The sequence below is a fragment of the Blennius ocellaris genome (genome assembly GCF_963422515.1).
Source record: "Blennius ocellaris genome assembly, chromosome: 9".
Lineage (NCBI taxonomy): Eukaryota > Metazoa > Chordata > Actinopteri > Blenniiformes > Blenniidae > Blennius > Blennius ocellaris.
The window spans coordinates 9,723,626-9,748,099 of record NC_137658.1 but is presented as its reverse complement, the minus strand read 5'-3'; the positions used below and the strand labels follow the sequence as shown (position 1 = coordinate 9,748,099).

At 44.6% G+C, this 24,474-nt stretch overlaps 2 protein-coding genes across 3 annotated transcripts; both read left to right on the top strand.

Moving 5' to 3' along the window:
• Positions 1-872: 872 nt before the first annotated feature.
• reep2 (receptor accessory protein 2) lies at positions 873-10,352 on the top strand. 2 transcript variants are annotated; one of them, XM_080502564.1, is made up of 8 exons: positions 873-1,045; positions 3,496-3,568; positions 5,007-5,083; positions 5,178-5,298; positions 6,326-6,439; positions 6,753-6,936; positions 7,724-7,905; positions 9,092-10,352. In XM_080502564.1, exons 1-8 carry the CDS (start codon positions 1,014-1,016, stop codon positions 9,161-9,163), a joined length of 855 nt encoding a protein of 284 aa, XP_080358690.1. In that variant the 5' UTR covers positions 873-1,013; the 3' UTR covers positions 9,164-10,352. The 2 variants fall into 2 exon arrangements, with proteins under 2 accessions (XP_080358690.1, XP_080358689.1); XM_080502563.1 differs by having other exon boundaries at positions 6,326-6,454.
• Positions 10,353-19,175: 8,823 nt separating this feature from the next.
• prpf19 (pre-mRNA processing factor 19) lies at positions 19,176-24,451 on the top strand. Its single transcript, XM_080502639.1, has 16 exons — positions 19,176-19,336; positions 19,545-19,694; positions 20,435-20,511; positions 20,763-20,904; positions 21,036-21,109; positions 21,232-21,297; positions 21,388-21,429; positions 21,524-21,598; positions 21,680-21,755; positions 21,853-21,962; positions 22,099-22,254; positions 22,347-22,416; positions 22,500-22,673; positions 22,798-22,880; positions 23,551-23,656; positions 23,748-24,451. The coding sequence occupies exons 1-16, from the start codon at positions 19,318-19,320 to the stop codon at positions 23,843-23,845; spliced, it is 1,518 nt and encodes a 505-aa protein (XP_080358765.1). The 5' UTR covers positions 19,176-19,317; the 3' UTR covers positions 23,846-24,451.
• The last annotated feature ends 23 nt before the right edge of the window (positions 24,452-24,474 follow it).

Below are 24,474 nucleotides of genomic sequence, written 5' to 3'. Positions count from 1 at the left end.
AAAAAAATAATTTAAAAACCGTGTGATTTTCCTGTGGTGTGGGGGAGTGTTGAGAGTGATTTTGTTGAGTCCGATCCGCTCAGAAGGAGAGATCGACGATAATGAATATGTTCAATATTTGTGCCGAGAAATCTTGTCTGTTCAGAGTCGATATATATATATATATATATATATATATATAAAGGATTTTTTATTTTTTTTTAATATATATATTTATGGTACAGAGCTTGATACTCTGCTGAAGAATCAGTTAGTGTGTGGTGAGCGCCGTAGTTCAAACCACACACTCCCAGATCAGAAGAGGAACATCTTGTGCGATCCGTCTTTTGTGATCAAGTGTGTGGCCTCTTGATCGGTGAAGATTTTTTTTTAAATCCTGTCGTGTGTGTCAGGATTTAGTCTTCTGTTCGTCGTCAAGAGCTCCAGCAGTCTAATTTTACATTGCAAGAGTCAGATTCAGCTGCTGCAGCTTCTTAAGAGTAACTCACTGCACCATCTTGTGGCACATAAAGGGTATTGCATCAGTAACTGGACAGCTAGTTCACTCAGGCCTCAATATGACTATTTATAACTAGAAATATCTAGTCGTGTACCTTTAAGGGGAATTATGGAAGCAGGGAGGTTTTTCCTCCTGAAATTTTGCAAATTTATTCAAAAATACTAAGCTAAAAAAAATAAATAGATCACACATGCACACACGCGCACACACGCACACACACACTATATGCATGTGTGTGTGAGACAGTTGACAGTGTGTGTGTCCCTTTAAGAGCCAGTTCTTCCAGCCGTTGCTCGGTGGAGGTCACATCGTCCACACAGACTGCAGCAGCACCACCAGCGGCAGCAGCGGCAGCATCTCCAGCGGCGGTGATCCGTCCAGAGAGCAGCAGCACCGGGGTGAGCCCCGGAACCGCCCCCGGAGGGCTCATGGAGGGCCACCCGGCCGCCACATCCCACTAGAACTCTTCCCAGGAGCGGAGCGGAGCGGGCTGCGGGCCGGCTGTCCCAGCGAGATGGTGTCGTGGATCATTTCTCGGGTGGTTGTGTGAGTATCCGAGGTCCTCCAGCTGTCTGCGGCTCGGTCGTCCATTTTCTCCCCGGGGTTTCGGTGTTGACACTCCCGTCTCCGGCTGCTCGCCGTCTCCGTTGTGTCGCTTGAATCGATGACATGATGCAGCATTATCCGCATCCAGCGCCCACGAGCCGGTCGGTGGCTATAAGGTCTGCCGGCTCACCAGCTGCCCCGGCTGCAACCGAGGTGTTGGGGGGTGATTAAAAAGCCCGATTCACACGCCACAATGCTGCAGACGTAAACACTGCGAGCTGCCTGCCATGGCGATCTGTGTCTGTGCAACGTCCCTGCCTGCTCTGTGGAGGCAGCCTTTCTGCACCATATGGTAACAGGACTTAGTCATCCTATCCATCCATCCATCCATCCATCCATCCATCCATCCTTCCATCCTTCCATCCACCCCGGCCCCCTGAGCAAGGCTTGTTTCCAGCATCCGCACACGAACGTGTCTGATTGGCTTGGAGTGTCTTTTGTTCAGACACATTTCTTTACAGCAGATTCAGCAGCTCAAGGCCTCAGCTGCTGCTTCCACCTGTACACACACACGCACACACACACACACACACACACCACATCCAGCATCCCGTGTGCATGACTCAACGAAAGACACACACACACACACCAAATCCAACATCCGTCAGCGTGGGTCAACACAATCAGGTGTCATCTACAAGTCATTACTTTATGATATTTTACTGTATGGTGACAGAAACCTGCCATCGTCTAGCTGCGGTTCTCAGCCTGGTGTCACAGGGCCAGTTAAATCTCCATCGAGTGTCTCCGTTTACATTTGCACTTGTCAATGAAAACCAAATGAAGACACAGAGGTTGGGTAAACACGGCGAGCGACAAACGAAAAGCCTGCGGCGTCAGCTGAGGAACAGCGGATGATCCGAAGAGAAACCACAAAATCACAGTTGATGCCTCTCCAAAGTGAATGTGGGAGAAGACCTGAGCAAAGTAGATAAGAAAAAAAAAGGACCCTCTGTATCCTAAGCGTACAGAATGCTTTTGGCGTCACCTGAGCCATACCATCAGCCTGGTCAAACAGGAAAGTTCTAAACCTGAACGGCAAAGCATGAGTGTTTACTGTCAGGGGGAAAAAAGCCTATTGCAGTGTAAACAATGTAAAAAAGAAAAGTAAAGAGAAACATCCCATTTGTTTGCTTATGCCACGGGGTCAAAAGTTCTTGTGGTTTTGTAGTTTGCGCCGTGGATCCCAGCCGTACGTCAGGTACCATCAGCGCCTCCCCATTAGACACAGTCGGAACTCTTCCACCAACTCGCTCCACTAGTGTGTGTTCTATCTGCTCGGATCAGCCGTTCTCCACTAAAACAGCCTTCGGGCCACCCAGAAATAATCCAGTGCTCCTGATGGGGACGTCAGCAGTTCATCCTCCTTCCAGCTTGCTTCGCCCCACCAGCCTGCGGGGTGATAAATCTTTTCGGTGTTCCTAAATCGGTTTTGAACACAAAATGAATGTCGAGTTGATTGTTTTCAACACACCCAGAGCCTGTCAACCTCGCCATTTTTTTGGGGGGTCTATCAACATGTACTTTCTTTGATTACATAAGCAGAAGGGTAACGGTTATTTTTAATGGCTTCCATGTGGCTCTTCCGCTTCCGTGCACCTCAGGTTTGTCGTCCGGCTTTGGAGGCGACGTGGGAGGAGGCGCAAATCTTAACGCCTGCATCTTGCCTGTCCCGATCCGGGAGAGTGTGTGTGTGTGAGAGATCACTGCAGTAGCTCTGTGAGGGAGACGTGAACACAAGGAGGCACGGGATGTCTGCTGGTGGGGGGGGGGGTGGGGCGGAGGGGCTGCTGGCACCGAGGCCTGCCGCCGATCGTCTCGGCTTACTGTACAGAGCGGGCAGGCGCTGCACACATGACTGCGCAGCTCGCCTAACTGGGACAGGAGATGTCACCCCTTAACAAAAAAAACAAAAAAAAAATCCCGAGAGGCGATCAGGCTCGGGGGCGAACATCTCAACTGCTTCTGGCGTCACGGCGGCAGAGAGTGCAACCAGAAGGAGCACGTCAAAAAATGCAAGCCGTGTTCCAGTCCGCCACGGGGATGAACACACGGTGACCCGCCTCAGAGAGACCCCCATCCGGGGTGGTTCCCCCCCCCCCCCCCCCCGTCTTCATCTGGTCTTCCTTGACGGCACCGAGCTCCCATTTCCATTGTTTGAGCTCATTGTGGGAGACGGCGCTCTGATGAGTCTCGCCGCCCGTCACACGTCAACGTGCCTTCAGCGTTCAGTCGTAACCGAATTTACCGCTCCTTGAATTCGTGCAAGTTCAAGAGCAGATGTGTCTCACGTGCAGGAGCGTGTTGTTGAGGTGTTGGGGAGTGAAACACCCGGAAGCCATGTTCTCTAACAGAATCTCCTTTTCTGCCCTTTTTTTTTTTTTTTGCAGCCTTGCCTTTGGGACTCTTTACCCGGCGTACTCCTCGTACAAGGCTGTGAAGACGAAGAACGTGAAGGAATATGTGAGTAATAGCAGATTTCAGCCAAGTGTATTTCAACACCTGCCGGGTTTGTTCATGACCTTCGGGACAGTTCGCTGGTGGGATTGTGTCTGCTCTTCTTCCTGTCGCGTGTTTGGAAAAAGGAAAGTCAAGCTGAAGCCCAGCAAGGCTCTGTTTCACAGAAGGACACGCATTCATTTCGCGAAGTAATTTTAGCGCCATTGATTGACCTCATTAAAAAAAAAAAGTGTGTTTTTTTTTTTTTTCGCCCTCAGGTTTGTTTTGGATCACGAGGTTGTATTTACCATTCAATCATCGGACAATGTGGCCTTAATTTGGGGTTGAGCAGCTTCATCAGGACAGAAGCACAGCAATTGAGTGCCTCTAAAAATGAGATATATTTTCAACCGCTTGGGGGAAAAAGCCTGTTTACAAACACAAAGTTGATCATATAAGGAACTGGGAACCATCAAAGGCACTATTTAGTTCTGGGGTTGTATTTCAAATGATGGTTATGTGAACGCCACTTTGTTTGGACGGCTAGCGGCTGATGGGACATTAAAAATGTATCGAGGCATTACTGTGCTGAGTGCTGATATCCAATTAACTGATGTGACGTCTAACTGATCCAAGATCAACTTACATTATGCACGATAGTGCCTTTTTTCTTCTTAAAAAAAAAAAAAAAAAATCCCTGCAAGTCCTTTTAAAATATATTCTCCATTCTTACCAGTTATTTTAAAATGTAAATCAAGGTTTTTGTAAGAATCTTTGGCTAATGTATGGATTGAAAACAGCCGTGGATTTTCACTCGTTGGCTGCATGTCAGTCAAGAATCCGGGGGTCCTCCCTGCTGACCTCATCCCCACTTTGGAGGAGGAGGAGGGGGGCTCGAGGAGGAGGAGGAGGAGGAGGAGGAACTCTGGCTCTCAGCCTAGATTCTCGCTGGCGAACAGTCTCCTCCTGGGCAGGTTACCATGGCAACCCACCCGCTCAATGGCTGCTGGAGCGGAGGATGGAAGGAGGACCCATTTTTAGACCTGATGTTTTCATTTCCTCTTGTTGGGCTTGTGTCTAATCAGTTCTTTGATTCAGTCTTATGTGTCGTTATTTGCAGCTCGCGGCCTTCAAACATACTTATTAAAATAGACCATTTTTCTTTTTCAAACGGTAAATTATCAAGCATAGGTTTCCACTAAAATGTATTAAAATTGCTCCCCCGTCCTCTTTTGATAACCTAGATTGTGTCCCATTTACACGCGGCGCGCGATTCCTTTGTCTCTGTGATCAGCCGTGCGTGCTGATGTGACGTGACCGGAGCGAAGCGTGTGTTTCTGCGCCGCCACATCTGTTCCGAGCGCCCCCCCACGTGCCGCGGCGCACGTGGGGGGCGCGGTCGTGTTCATCGCGCTTTTGTTTTTCTTCTTCCTGCTCCTCACCTCTTTGTGCGTCCGTCCAGGTGAAGTGGATGATGTACTGGATAGTGTTCGCACTGTTCACCACGGCAGAGACGGCCACCGATCTGCTGCTGTCCTGGTGAGCTGCCGATCACAAATCCACACATTTGAGTCGTCCGTCTCTCTTTGGGTCTCTATAAGTGGCGCGGTTTCTTCTGTTTCACCCCCTCCAGGTTTCCTTTTTACTTTGAGCTGAAGATCGCGTTTGTGATCTGGCTCCTGTCGCCGTACACCAAGGGCTCCAGCGTCCTCTACCGCAAGTTTGTCCACCCGACCCTGTCCAACAAGGAGCGGGTCAGTACAGCGGAGTTCCGGTCGCCGCGATGCTTTTGTACCGGCCGTTTTCTAGTCCACCCATTTCAGTTTAGAGGCCAGCGTCTCTGCCACCTTTCTGACCAAGAGAGTAACTTTCCACCAAATATATTTTGTCTAGAGCCACAATTTTTAACTTCATTTTGGATCATCAGACATCATTTGTTATTATTTTACTGTTTAAAGAAAAAAAATCTGTTTTAAAGCCATTGTAGGAGCTTTAGCTTTTTTCATTGCATTGACTCTTTGCCATTTAGCTTTTTTTAAACTTTATTTGAGGCTGTACTTTTTAAATGTATTTAATCTATTTTAGCTTTTATAAATAGCCTCTTTTTTCTTGTTCTGTATTGATTTGAGACATTTTACAATAATAGTTTTTTAAAAATGTTTTAATTTTTGTTGTTTAATGTAATATTAGTCAGTTTAGCGCCTTTATCTTTTTTCAGCGATGTTCAGTCATGAGATAAAAGTTATTTTAAAAAAGAAAAAAAATAGTACAATGGGCAAATAAAATGACGATAATAAAGTTTTTAAAACGTCACATTTTCTAAAAGCTTCAGGGAGCCGTTACAGCGGGGCTAAAGAGCCACATGTGGCTGCAGGTTGCAGACGTGTGGTCTGGAATTGAGGAAAATGCGAAGGCTTTGTCCACAAACCCGTGAGAACAGAGATGCCGTTGCTGCTTCATGAAAAACTGCTGCAAAATCCAATGAAAACATTGGAATACATCAAAGCCATCAGGGTGCTTCCTGAAACAGGAAACAATGGTGCAGAAAAGGAAACTTGCAGCACAAATCCACACGTTGTCATGGAAACATGAGGCTGGTTGCACCAGGGCAGTTTCGTTGTGTGAACTCGGCCCACATCGACTCCAAAGTAAAATGACCTTCCTGGTTCCTCGTCCATATTGAAGTAGTGTTTAGCTGTTTCCTTTTTTTTTCTCGTGTGCCGCTGAATTACATTGGTGTTTTTCGCTCCTCGGTCGCCGCCGCCGCCCCGTGCGCTACAGGAGATCGATGAATACATCGCCCAGGCCAAAGACCGGAGCTACGAGACCATGATGAAGTTTGGGAAACGAGGCCTCAACCTGGCTGCCAACGCTGCCGTCACTGCCGCCACCAAGGTGAGTCCCGAGGAGGTGATTCTGACCAGTTACTGATTTCATATCCAGTGCTTTTTGATACAGTAATTTGATTATCTGTCAAGTTGTACCGGTACTTAAAAAGTACTGATGCTGTGAAGAGGACACGTCAAGTCGTTTCATTAATCATTCAATGTGCTCTGATGGTAAATGGCTGCTGTGGGTTTTCAGACATGCTGGGGTAGATTCAGTAATGTTTCCAAGGCCAAAAATCTTATTGCACCTTTCAGTAGAAACATGCATATGTCGCATAAGAGGATGAACTGAGATGCTGACGCAGCCTTTGTTTGACCAGGGACAGGGCGTGTTGTCAGACAAGCTGAGGAGCTTCAGCATGCAGGACCTGACTCTCATCAACGCGGAGGACGAGCTGGCCCTGCACGCTTCAGACGCCCGCAAGCGGCGGGACCCCATGGACGAGATGAGCTCGGGGGCCAGCACGCTACCCCGGGCCAAGAGCAGCACCACGGCACGGCAGAGTAAGGCTGCGCAAACCCTCCTCGTCGGCTCCTCCGCACGGAGACCAGAGGAGGCAGACGTGTACAGTATGCATAAATAATGTGTCGGGGGAGGTCACGTGACTTAAAGCGTCGCAGAGCAGCGACACGCGAGAGTGGAGAGGCTGGTGAAAGCATGTGATTAAAGTGGGAAGGAGAGGACGGGGAGGGAGCTCTCTTTGTGTTTCACCGCAGCACCGGCAGGCTGGCTGTGTGGGCCAGACGAGCTGTGGACAGAATACAGAGACAGACACAGAGCCACTGAAACAATGAACCAACAGAGGAAATGGACTGCTTTTTTTTTTTTTAGCTTCTGCCGTGCGAAAGTTTGTGAAACCACTTTGATGAACGGCTGGTTTTTCCCAGAACGTGATTTACAGCAGATTCAAACTTTTCTAAAGGGAGTTTTTCCTCCCGTTTCTCATCAGTATTCACAAGGCGGAAGTATTTGAGGTGTCGCACATTGATATAATTCTCGCATGTATTCATACTCGGACTTAAACTTGTGATCTGTAATATTTCTTTTGTTGCTGATGAATGCAGAAGCAGCATTTTGATATGAAGCCACTAGATGGTGTCGCAGGCTCGTCTGCTGCATCTTGAATAGTGGTAAATGAATGAGTTCCCTGATGAATAGTGGTAAATAAATGAGTTCCCTGATGAGGAAATCGTGAAGGCCGGCCTGCCCGCTCTCTCTCTTTGTGTTCTGCCGTCACCTCGTGGACCCGCCCGGAGCCTGACCCGACGGCCTTCTGTTCTGTACTTGCAGCTCGCTCGCTGGCCGCCGCGTCCCTCGCCGACGAGACGTCGTCTCAGCACAGCTCCGACCAGTCAGACGCGAGGACCGAGCACTCCGACGACGACGTCGGGGAGAGGGCCCCCAAGCGTACGACTGCCGCCAAGGCAGCCAAGAAGCCTGCTGCCGCCGCCGCCACCGCTGCAAAGACGGAGGTAGGACCAGGCAGGAGCTGCCGCCGCACCTCGCCGGTCACCTGTTTCCTACTGTTTTCAAAGTGCAATCTGCATCAAGGCCCATTTCATTGTTTTTTTTTTTACTTTGTGGTGAAACGGTTCTCTATATAAAGCTGTCATTTCTGCATTTTTCATTAATTAGGTTGGTATTCAGTAGCACCAGTAGCTCCTTCTTTCGATTCTACAGCAGTCTTGATACAAGACTTTGTACAATGAGTGTGTCTCGGTTAATGAGATTTACTCCGCTTCATAACTTTATTCCTCTCTCGGAACCGTAACTGAAAAAGTGACATTTTGGAGCCCTTCTTCTGAGCTTGTAATTATTATTTATTATTTGACAACAGACAAATTAAGATGGTATGATACAACAATACGAGTAGTCATTATTTCATTCTTGTTAATGAAAAGCAGTAAGTATTCACAGTTCTAAGGGGTTGGAGTTGGATGCATTTAAACTTCTCGTTCTTCTTTTCGAGCATGTAGAAACGCACAGAGAAAACAAATGGGTGGTTTTATCTTTTTTTCATGCTCCTTTTAAGGGGCGGTTAAAAATCCATCTGATCTAATATAATATTATGCCCTTATTGCGCACATCTCCCCCTCCCTCCCCTTCCTTCTGCTCATCCACTTGTAAACAAACAAATGGGTATTTAGTGATTGAACAATGTATGTGGAAAACAAACAAAGCTGAGTAGGAAATGGCAATGGCTATAAACGATAGAAATCTAGTACCGAGTCTATTCCAGCTCATTAGGGAACAAAAATGTCTGTTTTTAAAACATTAACTATCAAGACGACGTCACTCGCAGCGAAAAACTCATGCACCTGCACTGGCCTTCTATATATTTGAGTTCCAGCTCCATGTAGCCCAAATGTTTCATTGCCTTTGAAGATTTAAATGGTATAATAACAATCCACTGTGATCTGTGGAAAAGCCCGTGATGAATTGAGGCGTCACGTTGAAATTGCAGCTCTTCAATTAAAATTTCCGGTTTTTCACGTGTTGTGAAAAGACGGTTCATTAAATGTGAACTGCTTAATGATTTAATGATACTTCAAACCAGAGTTCTAGTCATTAGCATGTCTGCTGAGGTAAAGAGTTTGACACCCCGGATGTTTAATTTCCTCTTGGTGATGGGCTTCTCTGAATCCTCTCTCCTGCTAGACTCAAACCAAGACGGTGAAGAAGGCGGTGAAGAAGAAGGCCACCGCCAGTAACGCGGAGACGCCCCCATGAGTCCCGCTGTTGTCGTTCCGCCAGGCCTCCAGCCGCTCCACCCACAGCCTGCAGTCTCCTCCTTCCTGTTCGGCCTCCACACTCACGCAAAACGCAAAACTGTGTCGCTCCCGCTGGGCTTTTTTTTTTGTTTGTTTGTTTGTTTTTAAGAGCCAACCACTTGTTTTTAGTTCTTCAGCCTGCAGGTCTAGGAGTGTTTTAGGTTTGTTTGACAAACATGCAGCATCCAGAGACGTGTTCTGGGAGACCCTGGAGTAGTACGGCCAGTTTTACTGCAAAAGGTGTCTTTAGTTGAGGCGTAACACTCGACGCTGGTTACGGTTGACAAGTTTAGAGTCTCGTCGAGATGATAACGTTGTATTAAAGAAGAAAAAACAACTTGACTCCACCAGGAGGATGGAAATCTTTACACATTTTCGAGCATCTACCAACCAGAAGAGGTGGGTTTTGTGTTCCGGGCCTGAGTTTGGTTTTTTTCTGCCGTCATTACGAACTCTTCGGCCTGCATTAAGTGACGTCATCCACGCCGTCCCTCACCTCGTGACCCCTGCCACTCAGGAACCGCCACTTCCTCACTAATGCCACCATCTCATTTTAATACGGTTGCCTCTTTATTGCGTACTTTATTTTAATTGTCCTCCGTCTTGGACTGAGTTTTTAAAGCCTCGCTCTCCCCGACCTCTCGAGTCTGCATCCGTTCTTCACCATCAGTTTTATCTGTTTAACAGGGAACTCGTAGTTCTCTCGTGAATAGTCGACGAGAAGCTACCCAGTGTTTTTTTGTGAGATGAAATATCGGCACGTATTTCATTCACGTCGGACGTTTCACAGTAATGGCTTTTCTTCTCTTTTTTTTTCGCCCAGCATCATCCAAGATGCCGAATTCAATTGAAGCAATATTGAAATGATCAGACAAAAACCAACTTCAGCTGTAGTTTCACGTGTGTAGGGGGGAGCTGCAGTGAGCTGTGGGTGTGTCTGCTCCGGGCCTTTATTCCTCTGAGGACTGGCTGATGGGAGAGTAGAAAGCATGTCCCTACGTCTGCACTCAGTCCTGCCGTGTGGTTACCTCAGTGAGCCACTCGAGGGAGACAGGCCCCCCGCTAAACAGTTGGCAAAGTTACTAAAGTCAAATAACGTGTAAATAGTAACCTCGACTGTATATACAGGACGCGCTTGCTTGCCTTAGTCATTCTCTGTGCTTCTGTCAGTTATGTTAGGTTTTTCTTTTTCTTTGCCATCACTTGTGAGTTTTTTTTTTTTTTTTTTTTTTTGAGTTCTTAGTCTCGACAAATCACTTCTTCAGCGACCAGAGGAACCTTGGATTTGATCAGAATAGACTTCTGGTGGAGAAGATAGTTTTGTGTTTTTAATTAACATGTCAATATGTCCATTTGTAGTTTTTTTTTTTTTTTTTTTTTTTTTTTTTACTTCTCTTTAAAGAAAAAAATAAGTGATTCACCCACTATTAAATGCTGGTAAGGTCACAACCTGCTTTGTTCTCGGACTGGTTCAGAAGATTTTAAGGGCCAGAAGTTGAACATCTGTCTTTTTTTTCTCCTCCCGTTTAATATTTGCACTGAATAAACAAAGGACGTCATCGTATCCAAACGCTTTTGCTCTTACAAATGTGCATATTTTCAATATTTATTGTTAATTCATTTGTCTGGAATCAGTATGATATACAGGGATCTTTATTCGTTATCTTGTTTCTGCCAATTCTCAAAGCTTCATATCAAAAACTGCACCCCCCCCCTTCTCTCTCTCCCCCCACCCCCTCTCTCTCTCTCTCTCTCTCTCTCTCTCTCTCTCCCTCCCTCTCTCATGTATCAGCAATTGAACTACTAATAAAGAATAACAGAATAAAAGTTTGTTCGGTTGTAAAATCTGCTTTTTACAGAACTATGTGACTTTAGCAGCCAGGCTGTGACCCAATTCACACAAAAAACGAAACAAAAGAAACTGAGGCCTATGAGAAAACCAAAGCCGCAAACAGGACTGATGGAGATCTCCAACCCAAGTAAATAAAATTAACATATATATATATATATATATATTATATATAAATGGGGGGTTGCTATGGATATGCATAATGTCCTATTGGAGGGGGGGGGGGGGCTTTTCTACCGGAAAAAACCGGGTACTACACTGACAAAAATAGTCAGTAATTTCCACACTCTTAAAATTAAGACATTTTACAATTTACATTTTTTTTTACAATTTTCTTTTTTCTAACCGTTGCATGATTTACTCTTGAATACTACTACACAATTACAAGCATTATTTGTGTGAAAGGTTTTAACCAGTAATTATCTTGAAAAGTGAACTCAGCTTAAGAAAATTACAAAAACCAAAAACGACGATTATTCCCTTGAGAATTACGAGGAGCAAAGAATAAATACGAATTCTAGATTTTCTCTGCGGTAAATGGCCACTTTCAGGAATTAATAGTCTCCCTGTCAGTGCACATTTAATCTAGTCCGTACCAGTGTTTGTACACACGATCTGCAAATGTGCGCCTCTCTTGTGCTGACAGCGTCATTTCTGCAGGGATTATAGCGAGGCGGACCGCTACGCACTTTTCGTATCGGCGACTGAGCATACAACCATGATCGCCACAAACGTCGGGGCTTTAATGCGCATGCGTGCTCTGCAGAGGACGTTTTTTTTTTTTTTTTTTTTATATCCTTCTTATCTCCATCCACGTAAACAATCACAAATATCCGGCGCTGGAGTCCAATTTCCTTCATCCCACAGGTGAGTTTCTTCAGAATCTGTCGGATTCTGTGTTGATGATCACACACTGACCGCGACGCGGGGCCGGTGTTTTATTAATGCTGCTCAGAGGCGGGGAAACATGTTTGACACCTGACTGGACACGACTTCACCAACATTCATGGGTGTCAGTCGGTGGCGATGCTTTTTTTTTTTTTTTAAACGTGAGTGCAGACGACGAGAGAGCTTGTACTGCTTTATTTTTTTTTATTTTTTTTTTTGGGGGGGGCTCTGCAGACATCATCTGAGCTGTCGGTGAGCTCCCCCTTGTGTAGGCTGCTGATTGACGAGCGCATGTCCCAAACGGCTGCTTGTTTTCAAGGGGAGGAGGCTGGAGATGAATAACAATTATGTTTACAGATGAAACTATCTGCCCCGTCTTTTGCAGGAGAAAATGTCCTCCCGTGTCCTCTTCACTGCTCTCCTGGTCTCTCCTCTTGTTCTGGGTGAGTTTTTAAAGGGAAGTTTTGGTGCCACTTTTAATTATTCTCCTTCTAAGTTTTCTCTGGTGCGTCAGTGCGTTTCTCCTTGAGAACCCCTCCACAGACCCAATTTATGTGTATTTGTATTTACCAGCGATTCAAAATGCCTTGTCGCTATATTTATTAGTTTAAATGGTTAACTAGCAGTTTATGAAGAGGTTATATTAGTTATTCTCCAGTATATCAGACATAGAGTGTCATTAGTTTGATTTGATAATTCTGAAATTGTGGGAATTTTACAGTGGGATTCTACCTGGTTTGACCTGAAGCTTGGTTTGCATGTTCTCCATGTGCAGGCCGTTTTGTTTTTCCCGCAAATTCCCAAAATACGTGGTTAATTGGTGTCTTTCAACTGTCCATATTTGTGAATGTGAGTGTGTGTGAGATTACGTGTTTCTCCATGATTTCCTGTCAAAGGTGTTTACTGCCTGAAGGTTGAATGGAGGATTTGTTATCCTCAGTAATGTACACAATAATCCACAATTCTTATACCTATTAAGATATTACTACAGCCTGTGTGTAAAAGTTGTGGCTTATCTTCCGTCGATCCAACTTCTACACTACTTTGCAGACTTCACATCTTGGATAAGTCACTAGATCCTCACTGGGCAAATACAGAGAGGCAGCCTCACACACCGGCATGTACAGTTCCGGAAATTTAGACGCACCAGATGGCCTCAAATGCAGAAAGTATCTCCAGACTGTGGGAGAAAAGCAGGCAGGCACAAGGAGAACACGCAAACTTGAAAGACCTTCCCTCAGGTCTGGAGATGTTCCCACTGTGAGGTGACATTACAAACCACAACACCTCTGTGCTCCACTTAATGCCTAAAGTTATTCTGACATCTTGCCACAGTTGCATTGTGCTGGCAATAACTGATGGTCTATTTATATTCTTCTCCCAGGTTGGGATTTGCTCGGTGAGTAAAGTGCCGCTTTTGAACACACACACGATCATCTGCACAACATCGTTTCTGAGTCGGTGTTATGCTCCTACAGGAGAAGGAGAGAAAGTCCAGACGATTTGTGTCGGGAAGGAATTCCGTCTTCCAGTGGACTCAACGTCTCGAATTGTGACTTTTTCACCACGGCCTGATGGACCGAGACGTGTCATTCTTGAAAAAACTTCGGTAAGTGGGAGTGTGTGGAACTGTTTTAATTTAAAAAGGAAAGAAAGAAAGAAAGTAACTCGCATCCTAACGTTGCTGTCTGCGATTCAAAATACAAAAGCAATCTTTAATAATAATAATAATAATACATTTAATTTGGTGGCGCCTTTAGTTTCAGCTGGGCAGAGAGCAGCAGAGATCTCGTACAAGTACAAACTGTACAACGTAACTGTTTACATTTCCCCTGCAGGTGAAGGACCCCCGCTTTGAGTGGACTCGAGACAAGTCGCTGGTCCTGAGAGAAGTAACTCACAATGATCAGGGCCTTTATTCCAACAAGTTGTCCATCGGGTTCACCTACGAGACGGTTCATCTGATCGTTTCAGGTATACAAAAGATCCGATTGTTGCCTTGTGTTTTCTTTTTCCATACTCACTGGTGTAATAATAATCTGCTTTTTGTGGGATTATATTGCAGCATTAGAAGTCTTTTTTTTTCTTCTTTTTTTAATCTGAAAATCGAAATAATTCATATCCAAGAATTTATCGACAAAAAAAAAATGCACAGAAGTAAAACAATGTCACCAGTGAGTGAAAATGGACGTATGTTAAACAAAATGTAATAAACATATGAAAATACCGTTATATTATATTGCTTTTGAACTGTTGGACTCCGAACACCAATGTATCATAACTACAGCCTGTGAATATTATACTTGGGGGTACAGTGGCTATTTAAGAGATCGAAGTTTAACCACATGGCATTAGACCATTAGACGTGAGAGTATCCCTGGTTGGAGTCCAGGTTTTGGGGGAGTTTCTGTGTGACGTTAACATGGTTTCTTGCTGCATGTGTGACTTTTCTCCTCATACTGTGGTTTTCTCTGATTCTGATTCCTGATTCTGATTCTGATACTGGTTCGAAAGTAATGCAGTAAAAAGTTCAGTATTTGATTGGAAACATCACGAGTGGAATTAAAAGCAGCATTTCAAGACTGTGACTTTGTTTTGAACGGTTCTCTCTTTTCTTACCTCTCCGCCCCGACCCAGAGTGCATCAAGCCGTACCGTAAGAACTACGGGGAGAACTTTGAGCACAGCATCCCTGTAAATGGCTCCTTGCTGGAGTTTTCCCCCCGGGGGGCTCCTCCCGAGGCCATGCCGGTCGTGCTGTGGAACCGGACAGACCCCGAAACCAGCGATGCGCGCCGGGGGCGGCTGCTGCGAGGGGGGAAGGTGTGGGTGGCCGAGAGAGTGACACAAGCGGACCAGGGCAATTATACAGTGAAAAACGAGGAGGGCAAGGTGCTGTCTCGCAGCACCCTCACTGTCCGCGGTGAGCAGAGCAGGCAGAACATGAGACATTTAAGACGCTGACCGACGAGTTTCTGTATCTTTTTGGATCTCTTTGTCAGTGGTGGTAACTGTATTTATCTTTTCTTTTTCACCCGATGCCCTCTCATGCCTCCGCATTTCCCCTCATTCTCCTCTGCTCCCGTGTTTTTTGGTTCATGATTCTGCATGTGGACGCAGGCCACTCCTTCAACGTCACGCGCCTCACCAGGGAGTCTGTAAACCTGCCCTTGTTCCTTCCTGTCCCTCACGCCCATCTCATTTTCACCCCTTCCCGATATCCCGACGAATCCTCCCTCGGCCCTTTCGATCCCAAACCCCCACGGGGCCCCGTGCAGCTGATCCGTGAGGGCCAGATAACTGACCACGACCTCCGCTACAGGGGCATCGTCTCTCTGAGCAGGAACGGCTCCGTCAACGAAGTCGTCATCACCAGACTGACCCCGCGGCACGACGGGCTGTACGAAATCAGAGACGGTAACGGCAACCTGGTGTCCTCCACCTTCCTCCAGGTGATCGGTGAGTTGCGAGCGTCCGTTTGCTCGGATCACGCTTCGAAAGTAAAAGCGCCCTAAAGTCTGCGCCGTCGTTGTGTCTGTACTCCGTCCAGACAAAAGAATTGGCAGCTGGCGAGCCCTCCTCAAATCCATCACGGTCCCTTCCGGCATGTTCGTTTCACTGGCTGGTTTCATCCTGTTCATGAAGCGCTACCCAAGCTGCAGCCTCTCGCAGATCATTACAGGCATAAGAACAAACCGCGCGCCACCGGCCAACCCGCCGAGGGTCAACATCCAGGTGAGAGTCAACGAACCCAAATACTACCTCACGTCGCATCGTAGCAAACACACAGCAGACTAACTTTGCATTCTTTTTATTGTTCCGCTTGTTTTGCGTTCATATTTTTGTTTACACTTTCTCCCGATCATATATTTTTGTTGGGAATTTTATGCACGTCCTTCCTGTTTTAAGTCCTCAGATATTTTATAAATCTTGACTTTTACGGCTCCATTACATATAAACAAACTGACCCTTTCTCACTGGATCTGCTTGTGTAAAGTATCTTTACGTTACAGGAAGTCGTTCCTCCCCACGGCAATAAGACTTTTTAACTCGTCTACCTCCGTCAGAGCCTCAATATAATTACTCATGGTTATTTCTAAGTGCCCATGTTCCTTTCTGTGTTTTACTAAATTTATGTCCTACTCAGATATTTTATGTCCTACCCAGATATTTTTATATTTTTATTTTTTACTTTTATATTCTATTCTATTGTATTTTATAACATTCCTAGGTACCAGATTGCTGCAACAAAACAATTTCCCTTCGGGGATGAATAAAGTTATCTATCTATCTATCCAGTGCATGGTTCTCCTCCTGGTCAAAAAGCGTTTACTGAATCAAACTATATTCTCACTTCTTATGTTTTCATGCAGAATCCAATAAGCTGGGTTAGAAACTGTGTGCTTCCCAGTTTGTGAAACATAAATCAACACAAGCTATAGTGGTAAATCTCTGGGTATGTCTGAGACATTTTATTATGAAGCGCTTATGCGCTCGAAGCATTCAAAATCCACATCACGTATTTTCACAGTCTTGTTTTTGATCAACTTTGCCAGCTTCTCAGATATTGGCAACATGACACTGCTTACATAAACAGCAAGTCCCTTTGAAGGTATTAATAGAAAATGTTGCACCCGGTGTGATAAAGGTGTGAAACTGGTAATTACACGTGTTTTTGGACCTGTATGTGTTCATGAAAATATTGAAAGTAAAATCTATGTGATTCTAGAGTAGAGGTCTGTCTTCCTCCCCTGAATGCTGCATCACCAGTACACTGGGTTTGTTTGTCTTTGCTTTTGCAGGAGTATAATCAGCCCTGTCCTCAGCCAGGCCCTCAGCCCTCAGGCTACTACAGTCATCCTCAGCAGCTTGGAACGCCAAGAAAATGGACCCCGCAAGCCAGTCCTGTTCACACAGTAAGGCTCACAAAATCAACCAAGTAGGTGAAAACACTTCGACTGAGCTGGGTCTTTCTGCATATATGCCGTTGTTTTGTATTTCCAGGGTTGTACCCCTGTCATGGTGAGGAATCCAAGAACTGAAAATGAGGAGTCGCAGAGACTGACGGCTGGAAACTCTCCAAGTCATAACTTACCTGTGGAGGTATTTCAGTGCGACACTGCAATGTTTGAATGTTCACAAGTTTTGGATTGTAAATATATGTATTTTTTTTCAAAATGTTTTTTTCCAAGCAGGACAGATCCAATGAGGAGGACAGGTTTTCCATCTCTGTGGCGGGGACCTCGGATTGCCTCCACTCATCTGACGACTGCATTCGATTCCAGATCAAGAAGGATGGAGACGAACAACGATGGAGCACATCACACCAGTTCTTTTCCACACTGCCTTTAGACTCTGACACGTCTGAGTCGTGCAGCATTTACACATCAAAGAAGCTGAACTTTTTATAAACGTGGAGCTGTGACGGAGGAGGAAGAAACACACGGCGTGAAGAGATGTCAAGATGGAGGAACGTCCAGTGGAATTTAAGCTGTCGCGCAATAGAAGGACTTCACTTTTTTGCGTTTTACACAGTTGAAATGGTTCACTCTCAGAATTGCTTGTAATGCTTTCAGTATTTTTTTCCCTTCTGAAGCACGGGGTTGAGAATCAACCTTCCTGTCTCAAGTAATACGAGTACAGATGGATGATGCTTGTGAAATTTGTTGCTGTTACCTACCTCCAGACCCTCAGGACCAATGTGATCTGCACTGTATCTTCTGAGTGTCTCTATGTGTGTGTTGGTGTGTATGATACGATCTTTAGGGCTACATGGAAATTAAGGTGTTGATACCGTAGTTTGCAACAGAGAATTTTTAAGTACTGTGCAGTAAGATTCAGTTAGCGAAAGTACCATCGTTTTGCCCATTCCTAACTTCAACAGCAAATAATTACGTGAAAACGTCTGTTCTGAAGTTAAATAATTTATACAGGTGTAGTGAATTTACCTTTGAGGCAATTGTAGTAATAGTCATGTGACAAGTAACATGTTTTGCCGGATATTGCAATAGCCTATATTAATATGTACATGTTGTATACAAGATAATATATTAATCACAGTATTATTTCATCAAAAGAGAAGTTGAGACTACAGCTTGTGATATTTTTTTCATTACTGAAATGTCATCTTTCAAACAATAAACTTCATCTTTAACTTACCAATCTAAAGTAAGTATTCAATAAACTGTATATTTTAGTGGAATTAACAGCCACTGTTGGGAAAAAAAAAAAGTTTTGAAAAAATGGATGTCCCAAGTTACCAAAGCTCAACTTGAGAATGTGGAGCTCCACCAGTTTCCCTCCGCAATTCACTTCTGTTTAACATCTACATGATTTCAATAAGTTCAATTCTAGATAATGACAAAATACTTAATACAAAACACGATTCACATGTATCACTACTTCATCGGGAGACTACAGATTCTTAGTGAATATATTCAACAGGTCAACTTTTGGATGTGCCAAAGCGTATAAAGATAAATCTGAAGTAGTAGAGATTTATGGAAAAGCCAAAGCTCTTTATGGGGTCATGGATTCCATGGAGTCCAACCAGCCAATATAAAAAAAGGTCCTTTTACGTTTATCTGAGGAATTTTGCAAGTTTTAAAGGGCTGATCTGTTAGCATAATTTTAGAGACGCCATCCATCTTCTCCATCTATTCAACTTCTTTACTGTTTAATCCTACGCAGGGTTGTGGGGTGCTGGAGTCATTCCAGTTTACTATGGGAGAGGGCAATGAAAATCAAATATCTACAGCCCAATCAAAGCCCTACTGGAGACGTCACAAACAGTGACAAATATGACCACATCACTACAGCTCTGACCTTTTCCCTGATTTCCTGTCATTCATAGACTTCAAAAATACTACTTGTGGATGGTTTACGCCTGCTATCTAATTCAAGAGATAACCTGCTTTCTGTCCTCATAGTCAGGTAAAGCAAACCATTTAACTTAATTGTGCATTTTTCACTTTGGAATGGATTTTGAACTGCCTTGTTGTTAAAATAAGTTTCGTAAGTAAAGCCTCATTGGTGACACCTGGAATCTCTGTAAGTATTTTAATCTTTTATATTTTTGATTTACTTCTTTCGCATCTGGTTCCGACGCATAAACAGAGATTATACTGTATGTTTTATATCATGCAGTTTCCATGTTTGCCGCCTGGCTTCTTGTCGGTAGGGGGCAGTGTCGACATTGGAGCTCGAAGGAATCGTAGAAGAAGAAGCAGCTCCGTTTGTAGCGGCAATGAAAGGACAGCGTGTTACTTCCAATTCAAGCAAAACATAAGTAAAGTCTTCATTAGTGGTTATAACTTTCTGTTACTACGCAAGCACGACTCTCGGTTGTGAAGAGGCTCTTAGGACTGCGTCGGAAAGATGTCTTTGGTCTGTGCAAGTAAGTAAACGCGCGTTCATTGATATGACGGAGGCAGTGGACGTTAGCTAAGTAGCGCGCTAATGCTACTAGCTAACGTGGCTAACATTCGCGGCCATGCATTACCGCCTTCCTCTCCAACTAGTCCCGTAGATTTGTTCTGGATCGTTTTACTAATGGTTTTGTGTGATTTTCAGTAACGGAGCTTTGCCTTTGTACTTTCACGCAGTTTCCAATGAGGTGCCGGAGCACCCTTGTGTGTCTCCGGTGTCCAACCAGGTGTTTGAGCGTCGCCTGATCGAGAAGTACATCGCAGAGAACGGGACGGATCCGATGAACGGACAGCCGCTGTCCGAGGAACAGCTGGTAGATATCAAAGGTAAAACCACAGACAGCCAACCGACGGAGACGTATTTCATCATCAATGTCTATTCATGTTTAAAAAAATAAAAAACGCCCAGAAATGTCAATTTCCTGCAAAATTGTATGGATATTTAATGTTTGACGTGCTTCGTGGTTGGTCATTAATTGTGTAATTGATCGGTTAATTAGTGCTGTAGTAGTTACTCTCTTCATCTCTATTTGATTTACTTTATTCATTTGGGAGAGTTCTTCAAATACAGATTTGAAGACATAGAAAAACAAGCATGAATAAATCATTTAGTATTTGCACTGGGCATTTACGGTTTTCATGTTTCTTTATAACCTTTGTACTCTGGCTTATTCTACCTTACAGTTGTCCATGTCAATAGGTAACAAGTTATGATAAATCTTGGTTAAGTTTGCACTGATGAGCCCTCGGTTGTTCATCTGATTATCCAGCTCCTATTAAAAGGTCACGTAAGGTGGATCGCTAAGATTTGTGGTCATATATGTGCCAGGCTGCTCATATACGACCAAAAAGGAAGTAAAAATCATAACTCTCTAACCAATGCTTCACTAATCTATTGTAGGGACGACGCATGTAGTTCAAATAAACTCACAATGTGTATTTAGAGTACACTACTGTTGCAAAGTGATTGTCTCATATTCATCATGTTTCCCAGAAACCTTGTACATCCCCATGACCAGACAAAGACCAGATCAGTTCCAATAACTTGTTCTTTTTCTCTATTCTAGTGTCCCATCCTATTAGACCAAAGGCGCCATCTGCAACAAGCATTCCAGCCATTCTCAAGTCCCTTCAAGATGAGTGGGTAAGTGCTGTAAACCTGAAACCCACATCAAATCACAGAAATCATCTGCTTTCAACTTACTGGTGTCTCTTCCTCTTTGTGAATATGAGCATATCTGATATTGGGGGGTCTATTTCTCATAAACATGTTGCTACAGTTGCTTGTCAAAGCGACCTCAAGACATTTGAGCCAAATTGATAATCCCTAAATAGTTGTTTGCCATTCTCTTTTTTTAAAATCACAATTTTAAACGGTGACTTCTTCTGTTTCAGGATGCTGTTATGCTTCATAGCTTCACCTTGCGACAGCAGCTGCAGACAACTCGCCAGGAACTGTCGCACGCCCTTTATCAACATGATGCGGCCTGCAGAGTCATCGCTCGACTCACCAAAGAGGTCACCGCTGCAAGAGAAGGTGCTCTGACTGCTGTTTATGTCTTAATGCATGAAAGTGCCTGATCAAATTTGACACTGCTGTCAGGTCAACATAACACTTTAGATCATGTCACGAGTTCTCATGGGGTTCTCACCTTTTTCCCTCCACAGCTCTGGCCACACTTAAACCCCAAGCTGGATTGATTGCCCCTCAGGCAGTCCCCGCCTCTCAGCCGACTGCAGCAGTAAGTGACCGAATTAATCTGTTGTAAAAGAAAACCCTCAACAACACCCATCACTGAGTTTTCAAGCCTTTTTCAAAATTATTATTATTATTATATATAATCCTCTGCTGTTGCTATTGCAGGGTGCTGGTGGAGAGCCGATGGAGCTTAGTGAACAGGTGGGAATGACCCCAGAGATCATTCAGAAGGTAAGTGTTGATTCTTTTACTCCTGAAGAGTTCACTGTTGGTCTCTGAACACTTTTAAGATGTTTTATTTTATTTCGTTTCTATTTACAGCTCCAAGACAAAGCCACCATCCTCACTACAGAGAGGAAGAAGGTATTGTATTCCTCTTCTTCGGATGTGACTTCTGTTCTGTATTGCCTCCAATCTACCGTCACACTTCTATTTCTGTATTATTATCTGTTCCCAGAGAGGAAAAACTGTCCCAGAGGAGCTGGTTAGAGCTGAGGATCTCAGCAAATATCGCCAAGTGGCCTCACACGCTGTAAGTGTTGATCCTCTAAAATCTTTTAAAGCTGTGGTGGGATCTTCACCGTCTCAACAATCTGTCGTCTGCTGCCTTCAGGGTCTTCATAGCGCCAGTGTTCCTGGTATTTTGGCTCTGGATCTGTGTCCCTCAGACACCAACAAAGTGCTCACCGGTACATAAAATCTGATCCAACTCGTACTTGTTGTGTTCCATGTCCAAGACGTGTCAAGATTCTGCTTTGTGACGTTGACCCCTTTGTGCTCGTTCAGGTGGAGCTGATAAGAATGTGGTGGTGTTTGACAAGAACGAAGAGCAGATTGTGGCCACCCTCAAGGGCCACACTAAGAAAGTCACCTCCGTCATCTACCATCCATCCCAGGTAACGCTTGGTCTGTTTGACCACTTCAGCAGGAACCAAGATCTCCACACATCATCTCCAAGACTATCAGTGACTTTAAATATGAGCCACTGTTCACTACTTCTTCAATCTCTCTCCTTTTGTCCCCCCCCTCCAGTCTGTGGTTTTCTCTGCATCTCCCGACACCACCATCCGCGTGTGGTCCGTCACAGCAGGAAACTGCGTGCAGGTGGTGCGTGCCCACGAGGCGGGAGTCACTGGGCTCTCCCTACATGCTACTGGAGATTACCTGCTCAGCTCCTCTGAGGATCAGGTGTGTGTGTGTTTGTGGAGCTTTCAATGTTACTAGAAGGAAAAACGTCTTTGTAACTGCTTCAAAACTAACTGGTTTTGTATTTTCTGTAGTACTGGGCCTTTTCTGATATCCAGACCGGTAGAGTCCTCACCAAGGTCACTGATGAAAGTGCTGGCTGTGGTGAGGGACCCGATACTTCACTATTTAACCCGCCGCGTAAAAAAGAGACGTTCCGTGTTAATGTTTCCGGTGGCTCTCCACAGCCCTCACCTGCGCTCAGTTCCATCCTGACGGCCTCATTTTTGGCACCGGCACGGCCGACTCTCAGATCAAGATTTGGGATCTGAAGGAACGCACCAACGTGGCCAACTTCCCCGGCCACTCTGGACCCGTCACCTCCATCGCTTTCTCCGAGAATGGATACTATCTGGCTACAGGTCAGCGTCACTGCTGCACATAACCATTACATTACATTACAGATGTTGCACTTGCGTTACACGCATCTCTGCCATAATCGGCTGTTGTTTGGTTTTAAACATTACGGTGGATGTTTTGCTTCAGGTGCCCAGGATAGCTCTCTGAAACTGTGGGATTTGAGGAAGCTGAAGAACTTCAAGACCATCACGCTGGACAACAATTACGAGGTGAGAAATATCATACTGGCATTTGATTGCTTGCTGTAGTTAAAAGAAGTATGTATAGTGCATGCCAGTAAATAGTGTTGTGATATGCTGACTTTGGCACCCAAGTGTTCTTGCTTGGAGGAGAGCTTAAACGAGGCTGTGCCAATGATTATCCTGGGTTAGATATTTACATGAACCGTGTTACATTTGTTAATGTGTAAGTGAATATATCAATTGGTAACATTTCAAACGTCTAACCCTTCAGAAATGTGTTTCTCCTTCAGTCAGCTAAACTCACCACCTTGATGATTTAATTCTTGGGGCCACATGCAAAGTGAGGCTTACTGTGGTGGGCTGAACCACAGGACAATCCTGCAGCCACCTTAAGAATTAAAGCAAGACAGTTTGATTGCCTGCATCTTGCACAGTAATTGTCTGATCACTGCTCACTCGCTCCTTACCGTTTGCCAGTGATGGCTAAAGAGCCAGTGTCGCAGTTTCAAACAAAACAAAAGCAAGTTTTATTCCTCCACTGGCTTCTGCGTGAAACAGGATGTGGGATCGAGTGTCACACATGACCAACTCTCTGTTCCCTTTAATGTGAAATAATTCAGATTGGTGAATGTTGTCGTGTAATAACTGTTGTGATTGGAAAGTGTCTCATATGTTTGTTTGTTTTTTTCTGTTTCAGGTGAAGTCCCTGGTGTTTGATCAGAGCGGTACTTACCTGGCTGTAGGCGGCTCTGATATCCGTGTTTACATCTGCAAGCAGTGGTCTGAGGTCCTCAACTTCACAGGTGAGCAGACGAAATGTTCTCTCCTCGTGTTCAAGCAATCATGAAGCATGAAATCCTGCTGTCAAATGTCTAATGAATCCTCTCATTGCAGATCACTCGGGATTGGTGACTGGAGTGGCCTTTGGAGAGAATGCTCAGTTCCTGACCTCTGCAGGAATGGACAGAAGCCTCAAATTCTATAGTATGTAGGAGAGGACGAGTCCACCTGTCCTGGATGCAGTCATTTTCTTAGAAACAAAAGAAAATACTGCTAATTTTGCTTCTCTTAGTGTGTTAGTCCTTGTGTCCAAGAAAGAAATCCAATGAAATACTGTTATGTTTGTTTTTTTAACTGCAGCAGGAGTAATGTGTTTAGTTAAACAACTGTTTGAAATTCAAATGTTAAAACGAGACACAGAGCCTGCTTCAATTCCCTCTTTATTTTCCAGAAATTGATTTTATTGTAGATTGCTTGTGTGTTGGGACGTTTTCAGGCGATTATGATACAGCTCTAAAAATATACTCCATGGAAATCTTCAATCGGACGTCAATAAAGTGGCTTCTTGATGTAGACCAGCTTCATTACTACTTTCTCTAGGGGGAAATAAAAACACGTCTCTAGTGATACACAGTCAAATTGATGAATGATTCTGTGTGAGTTTTGTGTTTCAAAGTTTTATCCACGTTTAAGTACCCCGTGGTTTAATTTTTCTCTAGTTCAAACCTTGTTTTTTTCCCCCTCAATTGTATATTTCTCACCTCTTGTTGTGTACGAGTCTCACCTCTTCTTTTACAATAAAATATCTTTTGTATTTCCATGCAAGTGTCTCGCATTTGTT